Source organism: Suncus etruscus, chromosome 1 (assembly GCF_024139225.1).
Source record: "Suncus etruscus isolate mSunEtr1 chromosome 1, mSunEtr1.pri.cur, whole genome shotgun sequence".
Lineage (NCBI taxonomy): Eukaryota > Metazoa > Chordata > Mammalia > Eulipotyphla > Soricidae > Suncus > Suncus etruscus.
In genome coordinates, this window is record NC_064848.1 from 41,674,368 (window position 1) to 41,689,772 (window position 15,405).

The 15,405-nt window shown below is 36.0% G+C and overlaps 1 protein-coding gene across 2 annotated transcripts in view; it reads right to left on the reverse strand.

The window, feature by feature from the left end:
* Positions 1 to 15,405, reverse strand: part of FREM1 (FRAS1 related extracellular matrix 1) — a 44,772-nt gene that overhangs the window by 16,210 nt on the left and 13,157 nt on the right. For both annotated transcript variants that reach the window (XM_049769341.1, XM_049769345.1), the window contains exons 4-5: positions 8,691 to 8,820; positions 5,325 to 5,397 (exon numbers count right to left, since the gene is read on the reverse strand). In XM_049769341.1, the coding sequence (XP_049625298.1) occupies positions 5,325 to 5,397; positions 8,691 to 8,820 (203 nt within the window). The remainder of the gene's footprint in view (positions 1 to 5,324; positions 5,398 to 8,690; positions 8,821 to 15,405) is intronic.

A 15,405-nucleotide genomic window follows, 5' to 3' on the forward strand; every position in this document is an offset into this window, starting at 1 on the left:
TATATTTAGAATAATTTTATTTTTCAAAAAAAGGTGCTAACTAATTTAGCATTAGTTAATTTTTTTTCTGGCCACACCTGGTGACGCTCAGGAGTTACTCCTGGCTATTCGCTCAGAAATCACTCCTGGCTTTGGAGACCATATGGGATTCCGGGGGATCTAACCACAGTCTGTCCTAGGCTAGTGCGGGCAAGGCAAAGGCCTTATGGCTTGCGTCACTGCTCTGGCCCTGAATTTTTAAACAATTATCTTCAAAGACATTTATTCAAAAGGACATATGCACACAATTATTCATTGTTGCCCCTAGTACAATAGCCAAGATATGGAATCAGCAACAGATGAATGTATTATAAAGATGTGGTACATATACACAAAGGAATAAAATGCAGCTACAAAGAATGATAAAATTTGCTGCAATCCAGTTGGAATTAGAAGATATGTTAAGAGAAGTCAGCTAGAAGAAGAAAGACAAACACAGATGAGCTCTTTTATCATAGAAGAACAAAGAAAAAAAATCAAGTAGGAAGGAAAAAAATGAGAAAGAAAAGTAATGGGGAAACAGAAACTGGGATTTGAGGCTATAATGATGATATGGGAGAATCATATAGCTATAAATCTAGAAAGCACAGACTCAACAACACTGAAAATATGATATATAAGCTGCAACCACCAAACTTTTAATCTGCCTGCATAGGTGGCCGGCAGGGGGTTGGTATGGGGCGCTGACTGAGTATGGTAACACCTTGACTGTTGTGAAATTAATGTTAAATTATATGTCTAAAACTCAACTAACAATCACTTTTTAAACAATTGTTCTTTAACTAAATAAAAAAATTAATCTTTTTTCACTTTTTTTTTCAAAAACAAACATTGGGGCATCTAATATGAAATGAAAGATCGTTCCCTCCTCATGGATAAATAAATTCACAAAAACGTATGTCTTATTATGAACTTATGTTTAGACTTTATGCAAGACAACAGAGATATGATACTGAGCCAAATACTGATGTAAAGACTTAAAATTTTTGAAACAACAAAACGCTAATACCAAAAAGTCCAATTATTCATGGAAATGTATGGTTATATACCAAAGGATAACAAATAGATTACAAATACTACATGTGTGTTGGCTCTGAGTTGGATGAATTTAAGACAGGGGTCTCAAACTCGCAGCCAGCGGGCCGTTTGTGGCCCTCCATACAACATTTTGTGGCCCGTGGCAGGCCTTCAAATATCGATTATTCCCTTACCAAATAATCGCAATAAAAATTGCATTAGTAAGAAAAACATCGCATTAAACATTCGGATACCCCAGCATTTCCATTCGGGGTATACAAATGTTTAATGCGATGTTTTATTGCGAATATTCGGTAAGCAAAATCCCTTATGCGGTCCTATCTCACCCCAACTTTGCCTCCTGTGGTCCCCAGCTAAACTGAGTTTGAGACCCCTGATTTAAGAGGAAGAAGTGGGAAAATTATAGAAGTGAAGGCAGAATACTAGAGAGACGGAGATTCTTAATTAGGGATGTTTGAACCTCAGATCCTGGGGCCTCCAGATTCAGACTTTCAACCATAGGCCAGGACAGACTTCTGGAATACTGTGTTAGAATAATCAGAGTACTACACAGGCAGAATTAGGCATCCATAGATCAGTGCTGCTCAATTATTTTCTGTCATGCCCGCCTAGGAAGAAGAAAACTTTTTTTCGCACCCCCCCCCCCGCGCGATTGTAAATAGTATCTTTATTAAAATAATTTTTTAAGCTGCAAAACAAAAATATATAAAATAATTTGAGCTGATTTTTTAATCAGAGGTGATGTCTGGATTAATGGCTACAATGAGCACGTTTTGCAATGCGTAGCTTTTCGAAGAGGGGTTTGAAGCAGGAAACTGTAACTCTCAGCTTCAGAGACATACAGAGACATAAACACTGGGCTTAGCTTGTTATGACAGTGTTTGCCGAGTCAAACACGCTCCCCTTTATGGATAATAAAGCTGACATAAAATGATTTTGAATCTGAACAATAGGGGCCAGAGAGATAGCATGGAGGTAGGGCGTTTGCTTTGTATGCTGAAGGACGGTGGTTCGAATCCTGGTATCCCATATGGTTCAGAGCCTACCAGGAGCAATTTCTGAGCATAGAGCCAGGAGCAACCCCTGAGCGCTGCTAGGTGTGATCCAAATCAGCCGCCCCAAAAGAATCGGAACAATAAAGAACACAATAATTAAGAATATTTTACATATTTAGAGAACTGTTTCTCAAAATTCATGCATTAAACATTCAAATGAAAACTGAATACAATCAGTATTTCCAAGCTCTAGCCAATTGATTCTCTCTGAAGAATATAAATACTTTCCCCTCTTCCTATATGCCAAAAAAATTAAATGTTATTTACAAGGCCTTATGGAGTTGAACCAGATGGTTTGAGAAAAGACATTCCAGGTTTCATTCAAGTGCTTCTGATTTGTTTGCCTGTATTTCAACTTTGTTTCTATGCCTACCAGGTGTTGACATTGAATCAACATTTTTAGTTTAATTAGATTAAAAGTATTTTCTTGGTGTCTCGTTTTCCTTCCCATCTCACTTCCAAGGAGCAAAATATGTTTTAGGTCATTGAGATTATAAGCAATTTCAGAAGGCCTCAACTGGCCTCCTAAGTCCTACAAATGAAAGATACTAAAGAGGAGCCAGAAGCTGCTATTTTTAAGCAGACATATCCCACTTTTGAGAGGAGGTCCATTCCTGGAAATTTTCCTGCAAAGCAGATTTCTTTATTGAAAGACATTTTCTTAATGTTTTTTAGTAAATGCCACATTAGAAATCTGTCCTTTCTGAAAACATTTTGACTCTTAGTAATGATGACATTCCCAATTAAGAATCAGCAAACCTTTTAAGAACATATATTTTAAAGGAAAACAATCATTTTTAAAAAAAAGAATATTTAGTCTTCAACAAGATTAGTGATAGTGGTAGAAAACAAACACTTTAGGCAGGTAGAACCTTACCTTGCACACAGTTGACCTGCGTTCAATCCCAGTATCCCATACTACCTCCTGAGTACACTAGGAATGATCCCTGATTATAGAGCCAGGAGTAAGCTTTGAGTTGTTAGGTGTGGTCCAAAACAAACAAACAAACAAAAATCAATAAAATAAACAAAAAAGAAAAAAAAGAAAAGACTTTATAATAAGTACATCAGGTAAACTCAAGGCTAGAGAGTATAAGAGTTATGATACATGCCTTACAAATGACCAGTCCTGATCCCCAGCACCACATGGTCCTCTAAGCATCACGAATATGGCCCTGGAGGATCCCCAAACATTACAAGGTAGAGTATTTAATTCTGGACACCACAGGGATGGGGTAGTATCACATTCTCAGGTTCTCACATTATTTTGTTTTGTTTTGTTTCAGGATTACAGGGATTATTATAGGATCTCTGCACAGGAATCACACCTGGTGATATGCATGGGACCATATGTGGTGCTAGGGATTGAATCTAGGTAAGCCCTTTTCATCTGAGGGTTGATAAAATCATTAGGAACAGTAACAACTACATATGCAGTGGGCATAGCTCTTCATGTACCAATGATGAGCCTGAGGGAAAAAATTATGCAAGTCAGAAGCTAGAATGTGACAGGAAGGAGACAAAAATAAAGTTGCACATAAAAAAATGTTTGAATGTATTGCTCAAATATCCATAAGCTAAAGTTCTAACACCCGGTACCTTAAAATATGACTTTATTTAGAAGCAAAGTCAAAACATTTTTGATCAGGATGGAGCTATAATCTATGCTAAGTGTTATCCTTGTGGAAATGGAAAAGTTGACAGTCATGCACATAGGGAGAATAACACAGAGAGACAAAGGTAGAGGTAGGCCTGATGCAGCAAAAACAAAGGAGTACCAGAATCTAACAAACCAGAGCATGTTGAGAAACAGAACAAATTCTTACCCACAGCTCCTTCCTCTCACAGAAGGAATCAACCCTGCACCTTCTGTGGGGTGAAGGAGTTTGGGCCACACCTGGCTGTACTCAGGGCTCACTCCAATCTCTGTTCTCACAGATCACTTCCAGCAGTGTTTTGGGACCAGATGTGGTGCTATGGATCAAAATAGTGTTTTCCATGAGCAAGGCAAGTACTTTACCTTTAATACTTTCTCTCCAGACCCCCGATGGACCATTAATCTTTAATGTCTGGACTCTAAAATATTGAGAAAATAGCTTTCATTTTATAAAACAACTTGTTTGAGGATACTTGGTTAAGGCAACCCTGGAAAATGAATGCTATCTTCAAACACATAATACCTACAGCAAGTTGTAGAAAGGTATTTCCTCTCTATGTCTGATATTATGAGTTTCAGTTTTAAAGTGGTGTTTGTATTTAAGTCATTTTTTGTCTTTCTTTTTGCCTTTGCCTTAAATATCAACTGTCAGTGACGGGCAATTATAAGAGTTTCATTTGGTGGAATATTCTCACAGCACAGAATATCTCCTCTACAAGAGAGCATGAAACACAAACTCTGGTTACTCTTGGACTTACTCCACTTGTATCTGGACAGAAGACTAGACAGAAAGAAAGAGAGAAAACCATTCAATGTAGCAAAGAAGTGAGAACTGTCTGCACCCACTACAGAAATCAGGATTAAAAAGCATAGCTTAGAATTTAAGCTCAATTTCCACTAAAACCTTAAAGTCACCTTCTTATAATTTTTCTTTGGGTTCCAATAGGCTATTTCTATGCCTGCATTTCTCACACAATGAAACATTCTGGAAAATGGATACCATACCTAACACCTGTCAAAAATTTTTTCCTAGCAAAATTTTCTTCCATATTTAAAACTACATGTGATAAATAATACTTTCTAGTGCAAATTCTTCTTAGATCAGTCTCTTTTCAAAGCTTTACTTAAAGATATCATTTAGAAATATTCATGTATATTACATTTGGCAAACTTTAATAAAAACATGAAACAATCAAATGATCATATGTTATGTCAGTCTTTAAAATAATTTTGGAAATCAATTTTTCTCCTAGAACTCTTCATGGCTTTGATGTTTCATGTAAGTCATTTGTTATGGTCTTTCTTCTAATTTTGAATAAATATTCACTTGATTTATATATGTATAGATATATAAGCATTCACTTTATATGTGTGTATATATGCTAACCCTCAAGTCCAAACTAACCTTTCTTGGAATGGAATGATATAGTTCCCTAAAGAGTTTCTAGTTGCTGAACTTGCATAATATTTTGCCTTTCTTACAATCTCCAGGTTTTCTTACAAAAACATTAAAACCAACTGTAGCCAATACGTACCTGGGTCAAACTGAATTAGTTTAGCTGGAGTCAGGGTAAAATCTTTTCCAACTGTAGCTGACACTTGGTTAACCTTAGGAGGGAAAAAAATGTCATTTATAACAAAAATAAATATTGTATAATAGAGAAACATCTAGGCCAGTTTCATACTAAACTCATTCTCTTAAATATGTTTTTAACACAGTAATTGTAAAAGTATGCTATAAACCTTTTTGTAATAAATAATTTTAGGTCTAGGCTACAGAGTTAGTTTTTTTCTAGATTAATATCAGTGTCAGTAAAAGTAAAGCTTTTTTTCTCTGTTATTGGAGAAGTAACAAGAGTTTTAAACAATATTTTTCTTTGTTATGAGAAACATTTTATTTCACTCTCTTTCCACAATCTCAACCTAGTTTTAAAATAGTGCCTCAGAGAGGATTGTCGAAGAGATAAGGAAGAATAGGCAGGTATCCTGACAACCTATGTGACAATGTATTCTGCAAACTCCTAGATAAGTCTTAAAATTAGATGAACTAAAACTAGTCTGGTCTGTTTCTTTCCTGTCCAAATAAAATCATCCCTCTTTACAGATATGAATGAGAGCGAGTGGAATTACAAATCTGGTGAACAGTCACTTTAGCAAAATCCACACCTAGAACTAAAAGGTTTGGAGGCTTCATCAGGTCAGTTACCTTAAAAAAAAAAAAATTCTGCTCCAGACAGACTATTGAGTGATTCCCTTTATCTCACCTCTAGAGCTAAAAACCAGAGATGATTTTAAGTTCGGTAAACATGGATTTGTACTTCCCCAGAAATCCTAAATATATGTTAAGAATATGAGGCTAGAGTGGTAGCACAGTGGATAGGGTGTTTGCCTTGCAGACGGCCAACCAAGGTTCAATCCCCAGCACCCGATATGGTCTCCCCAGCCTACCAGGAGCAACTTCTGAGTGCAGAGCCAGGAGTAACACCTGAGCGCCACCAGATGTGGCCCAACAAAACAAAATAAAGGAATGTAGTCCCCTAATGCCACCAGGACAGATTCCTGAGTCAGAAGTAAGCCCAGAGTATAGATAAAAAAACTCCTACCCTCACCCCCAAAAAGAAAAAGCTGTGTCTGTGGCTAGTTTGAAAAGGTCATTGAGTGAGAAGTTATGTACAATTGGCATGTTACTTTTGCATTTTTAAAGATGTTTCAGTGTTCAGGGCATCACAATACTTCATTTTCTGACAAAGGAAGAAAATACACAATTAGCATAAAAATGATATTTCTGATGCCTTGGATCATAACTTATTTCAATCAAAAGTTCTAATATCTGCTAAGAGAGCTGCAGTAGAAACATTACCCAGAAGAGGGTGTAAGTTTCCATTTGTTCTTTATCTACACTGCAAAAGCTCTCCTGAACAAATATTCATTGTGCAAAGGCAACCCATTGTAAACCTGTTTCCACCATATGCTGGAAGTTACATTTCCCAGCATGGCTCTTGCATATGTAATTACCTAGTATTTACCACCACTGTGCTTACAGCATCCTAGGTGGGAGAAAGGAAGTTGTCAGGTAAGGTGAATATAGAAATCATTCTAGTTCAAACCAGAATGAATAACAAAGGTTAAAAGCTCCCTCTTCCCTGCTCCTAGTCAAGTATCTAGTAAATTCTATATTGTGTTTGGGAGTACTCTAGATAAAATTTCTGAATTTTAACAAGATTGGGTTTGATGAAGGCCAGCATATTCTGCTGCAGATTCACAGTATGCACAAGTTAAAGCAGACAAAAGGTTCCATGTATACTGCGTATGTTCTTTCTGGCAAGGTGCATGGAGTATGGCCCAAAATTCCCAACTAGAGCATATGGCGCTTTCTATGGAGGACCAGAGAACTATTAGAAACCATTCAGACAGATTCTTTTCTTTTTCTGCAAACCATCTGCTGGAAAATTACAGGACACACCAAGTTGTTTGTTGTTTTAGCAACAATAAAGCACCCACAGATTTGAGGAAGAGAGCCTGTGTCCACTGGAAGTAGAAACTGAGTCTGAAATGGGTGGAATTTAGGTATATCAGGTTATACAGGTAATGTGAATGTATGATTAAAATTAAGACTCAATTAGAATGAGACATTATTTCCCCCAGAAGTTAAAGATCAGTTCCCTATTCTTAGCCTGAGGGAGTTTTTTGGACTCACTCACCACTATTCTTCTGTACATTCTTTTACATTCTCTATGCCTATTAATGTCAGAGTAATTCCTAATAACTCCTGAAGTTATGAGTCGTAGGTTATTCTACATTCTAAGACAAAGTAAAGAAACAGCTAGTTGATTGATCCAAAAGTGATTGTTGAAAATCCCTAACATTTTATGGTGCCTGTATTGATTTATGCTCTCCTACATTTGAGTAGCTTAGGTATCTCTTAAGATAGTCAATGCTGATTAATTTTTTCCACAGAGACAAAAGAAAGGCACCCATGTCTACTAGAAAAATTCTATGGGGCTTAAAATTTGTTGTCGATATCCCCCAAAAGTGTCTAGCATACAACTTTTCTGTTCAAAGTGAAGTTTTGACCAAGGTGATTAAGGTGAATATATCTCCTTAGTAAAATAAACTTAAGGACTATATTTATAATCTATCATTCATAATAAACTTAAAGACTATATTTATAATCTAAAAGTATGTTTAAAAATATATGTAAGATAAATGATCACAATTATTTGTGGGTAGTATGTTAAAAAATAATAGAGACAAGGGCCAGGAGATCAGGTCCATGGTAGGAAGCTTGAACAAAGAGCAGGGGAATACAGTTAGGGCAGAGAAGGACGGACCACTATGACATGAGATTTGGAGCTGATCATCTAGGAACTGAAAGGACTGGATACTGAAAGGACTTAAAGTAGTAAGTGATATACATGATACCTCTTCAGTAACAATATTGCAAACCACAATGCCTAAAAGGAAAAAAAATAGGAAAGAAAGAGAGAATAAACAGAGTGAAAGGGAAAAGAAAAATGCCTACCATAGATACAAGTAGGGATAGGTTGGGGAAAAGGAAAGGTAGGAGGGAAATTGGTGTGTGGGGGGGTAACATTGGTGGTGGGAAATATGCACTGGTGAAGGGTTAGCTGTTGAACATTATATGACTGAGACCTATCGTGAACAATTTTGTGACTATGTATCTCATGGTAATTCAATAAAATTTGTATTACAATTATACGTAAGAAATCATAAACATAGAACGGGGGTCAAGGAGGTACTTAGATCCATGCAAAATAGTGTGGTACCCATGCACTTAAAATTTTCTTGATTATTTTGAATTTTTATAGGAAAATAGTTTGAATAAAACACCAATGTTTCTATACATAAGTTTTCGCTTGGTAGTTATATTTTGGAGTTACCTTCAAACTCACAAAGGCTGAGTCCATGGAATGTCCCCTTCTGACAACTTCCAAGGATAATATACCCACATCCTCACACACCTCATATTTAGCCTGTGACCATTCAATATGAGACCACTTCAGTTCCAAACTGCACAAAAAAAAAAGATGAAAAATAAACTCAGGAGAGGTGTCTGTAGCGATCCCTTGTAGGAGGTCCCTTGTAGGAGAGAAGATTCATATTTGTTAAGAGAATATTTTAATCAGCCTTCACCAAAGCTAAAAGTTCTTTCCATTTGAATGTCCCATTTGAATTCATAGAGAACTTTAAACATGATTTCACTTATGCTTATAGTAACTCTGTACAGAGCAGCACATATTAAAATTTCATTTTAGGACTGGTGAGAAGATATAGGAGTTAAGGGACTTGCCTTGCATGCACCCAGTCAACCCCAATTTGATTCCAGGACCACATGTGGTTCTCTGATCAGTTAAGAGTGGTCACTGAGCACAGAACCAGGAGTACTCCCTGAGACTACCATGTGTGACCCAATCCTTCATCCCAATATAAAATAACATCATATAATACAGAAACTAAGATGAAAAAATTTAGAGGTACTACAGTTAATAGTGACAGAAGACACTTAAAATTGAGTATTCTAAAGGAAAAAGGATCATTAGTTAGTTGTTAGTCTCAAAAGCATCCATTTCTTTGGGGGAAAGAACACTACTATGAGCTGTTTTGTTGTTTTGGTGTGGTTCGGTTTTGGTTTTGGGGTCACACCCGACAGCGCTCAGGGGTCACTACGCTCAGAAATCGCTCTTGGCAAGCTCAGGGGACCTTATGGGATGCCGGGATTGGAACCACCACCCTTCTTCATGCAAGGCAGACGCCCTACCTCCTTGCTATCTTTCAGGCCTACTATGAGCTCTTCTAGATTATCTGTGGCTTCCTTCAAAATTATATCAAGAAATGTTGCTGACACAGTTTGTTTCTGAACTTGGGTTCACATTAATAACATGCCATTTTTGAGGATAAACTTAGGAATAAAATATACAGATTTTTTTGAACCATTATCTGTTCCTTCTTAGGTAGACATTAAAGGACTGCTAATATATAGCTTGAATGCAGCTGTACAACTGAAACCCAATAGAAAAGTAGAGTTTTTTGTCCCCACAATGTACTCATAAGTTAATATTTAATGAATTTACATTTAACAAGAGTTAATACGAAAACTATCTTCTTTAAGTCTCAGAATAATCAAAGAATGTAGGTTTTCAGAGAAGAATATTGAGCCTAATAGAAATTAAGTAACTTGTTCAAAGGCAAAAAAAAAAAAATAGAGGCAAAAACAAACAAAAACCCCAAAGTTATTAGAGGGCACAGATGAAATTCCCAGCATAAACCTGTTGCCAGATCTTTTCCTTCTCTATCATTCCTTTTTCTCAAACAAAGTTCTACATGACATTGGCTATTTCAATTAATGCAGAGAGGAATGCATTTTTCCCGTGAAATACTTCCCCTTATGAGGTGAAAGAAAATGAGGAGTTTCACCTAAGCATTTCTTTTTTTTTTCCACCTAAGCATTTCTTTTCCAATATATTTTGACATTATAAAAGACACATACAGTCATTACTATCTTAGTCAATATACTTGTACTGCTTCCACTTTAATCATTTCTCATTCACTCTACATTTATAAAATTTCCAGTGATTACCTGAAAGTACTTCTCCAACTTCGTACTAGATTCCCCCTAGTGTCGTTTCTCCAGGTTAGAGATTCTTTAAAACTTGTTGTGTCTAACTTGAAGGGTCTAAACTTGAAGGGCCTAAATTTGAAGGGTCTAACATACCCTTCCCAAAACCCTCTCCTTCCCACTGATACATCATTCAGAGCTTATTTAAGAAGGTAGGACAGCTACCTTCTTAAGTGAACAAATAGCAAAGGCCTCCAGTTGCACCCAATTGTACTCCTTTCCCAAATGGCTCCAGTATTCTCTCAGATTGTTCAATATCCATTTTGAGAAGCACTGCTTTAGGCTATTTATCTTTTTTTTTTTTTGACATTTTTCCACATCCAGGAATTTTGAGCTCCATGTGGAACATGCAATTCATAAATCTCTTAGGGTTCTCTAGGCTATCCCAGCCAATTTATTCTCCAATAACCTATGTCACTGAATGAATTATGTATTACAGTCATAGCTTATAGACAAGTTCATTTGCCAAATAAACTCAGCAGAACATAGTCCTATTCCAAGAACCTGCTGGTTGGGAACAGGAAACTACAACAGAACTTCATGAAGCTACGTAATCATAGTATTTGTATAGATTCACTCACTACTCTATTTTATTTTAAATTACAATATAACAAATATAAATTATTTATACATTTATGTATTCAGTCAATAGGTATAAAAGTTGTAATTGGCATGCAAGATTTAAACATTGTTGACATGTACAATAGATCCTCCTATTAAAAATGATAAATAACTATAAGAATTTTTGTTGCAACTGAATTAAAATTGTGCATGAGCAAAATATGAAAATAACCCAGGATTCAAGAACAGGTGAGTGAATAAAGAAATGTGGTATTTGTATACATTAAGCGATTACCAAAAATCATGCAATTTGCTGCTACATAGATCTATGTGGAGAGTATCATGTGAGTGAAGTGAATCAGAAGAAAAGGAACAGATTCTGAGTAAGCTCTCTTTTGGGATTATCAAGAATCATTGTAAGGAAATTACAAAAGATCAAAGGCAACATATTTTGTAAGCTAATCTACAAAGATGAACTTACTGGATAGGGGTGAGGTAAACTGAAGGGGGACATTGGTAGAGGCTGTGGCGTTAGAACATTATATGCATGAAACCCTATCATTAAAAACTGTGTAATGCTATCTAATTGTGCAACAATTTTTAAACTATATCTAAATAAAACAGACATGAACTATATCAATAAATGAAGTTAGTGGCAATATTTAAAGAATCACAAGATAACAACCCAAAGGGATGTGTAGATACCAATAGAAGAAACTACCTACAAAGAATTTCTAAGTGTTTCAGGCAAATAAGAAAAAGGGGAAAATAGACTAGAAGAAAAAAAGTTAAAAACAGGTGAACTGGGATAGAAAGTAAAGCTAAAGGAGTAACGTTAATAAATACAAATATTTTCAGCTAAATCAAAGCAAGGTTCAGCATTTCAATTGACCCTCTTATTTTTACTTACTTATTTATTTATTTATTTATTTATTATTTATTTTTGGTATTTTTTTGCTTGGAGCTATACTCTTTACTGCTTACCAGGTGCTGCTTACTACATCAGGCTTACTTTTGGCGTTATGCTTAAGGATCACTCTTTGCACTGCTGAGGGACCATATATGGTTCCAGAGATTGAACTCCTGTTGGTTGCATGCAAGTCAAGCATCTTGCCTTATACACTATATCTCTAGGTCTTCAATGTCCAAGATCTTAAGAATCTATATATTATGGGGCCAGAGAGATAGCATGGAGGTAGGGTGTTTGCCTTGCATGCAGAAGGACAGTGATTCGAATCCCGACATCCCATATGGTCCCCCAAGGCTGCCAGGAGTGATTTCTGAGCGTAGAGCCAGGAGTGACCCCTGAGCGCTGCAGGGTGTGACCCAAAAACCAAAATAATAATAATAATAATAACAATAATAATAAACAATAATCAATATATTATTCATGATAACTATGTAATCAAAAATTAAATAGTATTCCTCTGCATATCAGATGACCCTGAGGACTTATGATACTTACTATTTGTTTGCAGATCGAGATCCACAGAAATCATGCTGCTTAGTTTAAAATATAAAATATCTTGATATTGTGGTAAAGATCGTATTTCCCTGAAGCACCATTAGAATGCTACCTAATGCTTGGAAGTTGAGGTTGTCATTACACTATGTTCTATCTTTCCTTAGAACTGCTCACAGAAAATAATAAATATCAATTGAAAAATCATGATATTTAAGCCAATCTTCATATTTTTTCAGGAACAAAAATTAAGTCTCAATACACTTGCCTATCTCCAGAATAGGCAAGTTCAATACATGTTTTAGATGTGCTCTTTTGCTTACTCCAGTGCTGATTTGAGAAGATCTTTTTATGCTGAGACTTTGTTTGCTTAAATGCTACACAAATACCCAGAAAAAAAATGATGATGTAGATGTAGTCAGTCATTTGGGAAATCTACCTACAAGAAAATAGCTACACAGCTGTCTGTATGGAATTCTGAAGATGCTAAATACAAGAACCTAGGACCAAAGCCTGGAAAGTTCTGGGAATGTGTACATGTTATGTAGATAAGATTGGCTTAAATCATCATACATTTCAATGATGCCATTCTTCTATTACCATTGAAGTCAGGTGAAGTTGTTAAACTCTGGAGGCAATCAATGCAAATAGTTTTGCCCGAGGTGTCAGATCCTTAAGACCCTTGGGGAAAGTATTTCCACTTTAACCCTATGACATTTGGGATCATTCTTTGGAAGGGAAGACTATCTTAAATTTAGTAGATGTTTAACAACAGCTGGCTTCTACACGTTGGACATTAGTAGCATCACTACCTCCAGTTCCAATAATCAAAACTGTTTCCAGACATTAGCAATTGTGCCTTGATCATTTCCAGTGGGCAACCATTTTCCTGTGTGATTTCAGAAGTTCTCAATTACCATGACTAAATGTATTCTATGTGGCGGAGTAGTGAAAATGAAACTGTTATAAGATTTTCCCCTTATAAAATCAGGAGCAAGAAAATCTCTTTGATGTGATTCATCCCTAATACCTGTGATCCTCCTATTCTCATCAACTTCTTAATTTTCCAAAGCACAAATCATGTATATTATTTAGTTTATTTAGATATTGCATATGCTAAAATAAACAAGTCTTTGCTTAGTTTATAAATTATAAAGATCCTTTACAGACTGACCAGGACACAGTAATTTCTTAATACATTTTGGTGAAATGAATGAATAAATCCTATTTAACACACTTTCTCAAGCTTACTAGACCACTGAAACTTTTTCTTTCCACAAATTTATTGGTATCACAGACATTGCACTTTGAAAAGGCTAGGCTAACTGAGGTTTTGTTTGGTTGGTTTTTCTATATAAGTCACATTTGACAGCTTAGGGACTTCTCCCACCTCAGCCATTCAGGAGTTTCTCCATGGACCATGCAGTGCCAGAAATTGAGCCCAGGGCTTCTGCATGTAAAACATGTGCTCAATCCATTGAGCAATTAATTGCTCTAGCACAGGCTGAATGATACTCACGTGCTCATTCTAGCCTTAACTCTGAATTATTTGGACAGTATTGGACTTTATTAGAACACAAAGAAAAATGTATAGTGACAAAGCGAATTCTACCATAAAGCTTGATTTCTTAGTAAACACATAGACAATTTCCTATGATTTGGCAGTAGCTAGAAACAGCTTTAATGATCAGAACTGGAAAAAAAGATAATAATGGCATTCAGTGGACAGAGACTAGGGTATTCTGCAAACACAGAGCTCCCAGCCTACTTCACAATCCCCACTTCATGACCAAGAGTGATTTATCCCCAAATGCCAACATATATTAACAAAAATATATATTATTGGTATTTCACTTTGTGACTACTTAATTTGTACATGAGTTGTCTTAGCATATCATTTCATAATATTTGTAACTTCTTTAGTTCTATTCATTTTTGGGAACTGAAAGAAATGCTTAAGATTAAAACACCAGTTTGGAATTTGGGACATTAATCCAGGTTAACAAGAGTGTGTGAAAAGGCACTTAGCTATTCAATGCTTCGTTTTTCCTTACAACCAATATATAATAATAATGAGTCTCTACTTCAAAGGAGTTCAATAAACTTAATAAGTGCTCATTAAGTAAATTGAGATGTGTAAAGTTTTGTAGATACTCAAATTGTGGTTATTCTTACAACTATAGAACTTCATTTAGAATCAAGTAGCATAAGATTTAAAAATATTTAAAATGTTAAGAAAAGTTTAAGTATTCCATTCAAGGCTTATCAACTAAAAGATGATGTTATTGAGTTCTACACTGTAATGCTTGGAACACCTGTGTTTGTCCCCTGTGTTCTGTCCCTTTTTGGGTGATAATGGAGACGTGTGTTCAGCCAGAAGGCAGCATCCTGAAAACCCACAACAAGCTCTTTGGAGTCAGACACATTTTGCAACTACTTATCAGTGTTGATTAGTGTCAGTTACTCAGTCTAGCACGGCCTGGGCTTTCATTATCTTTAAAATGAGGAGAATCCTATGCATGTCAAATGATGAAAATTAAGATTAGTTAATATGTATAAGGCACCTGTACACAGTGGGTGCTTAATAAGTACTATTTCCCTCATTTCCTTTGTGTTTTCCTAGCTCTTGTCTAGAAAAAATGTGCTACTTCTGGCATGCAGAAATCTGTAGACAACTTCTACACCTATAAGGAGTTACTCAAAGGTTGCTTAAAAAAAAAAACACCAACATTATGAAGTTCACTTGTAGAAATCTCTTTCCTTTGTTATGTTCTTTGCCCTTCTCCTTCAAGGAGGTGCAGGCAGATTAGAATAATTGAAGGAGGGAAGCCAGAGGGAGGAGAGGAGTTGGAATTCAGAATCAGCTAGAGAAGCAGCCACACACAGTTGTGGGGAACTTTAGTGAGAATTGGATTCTAAGTTCATTTTACCCATGATGTGCACAAGGAACAGGTGA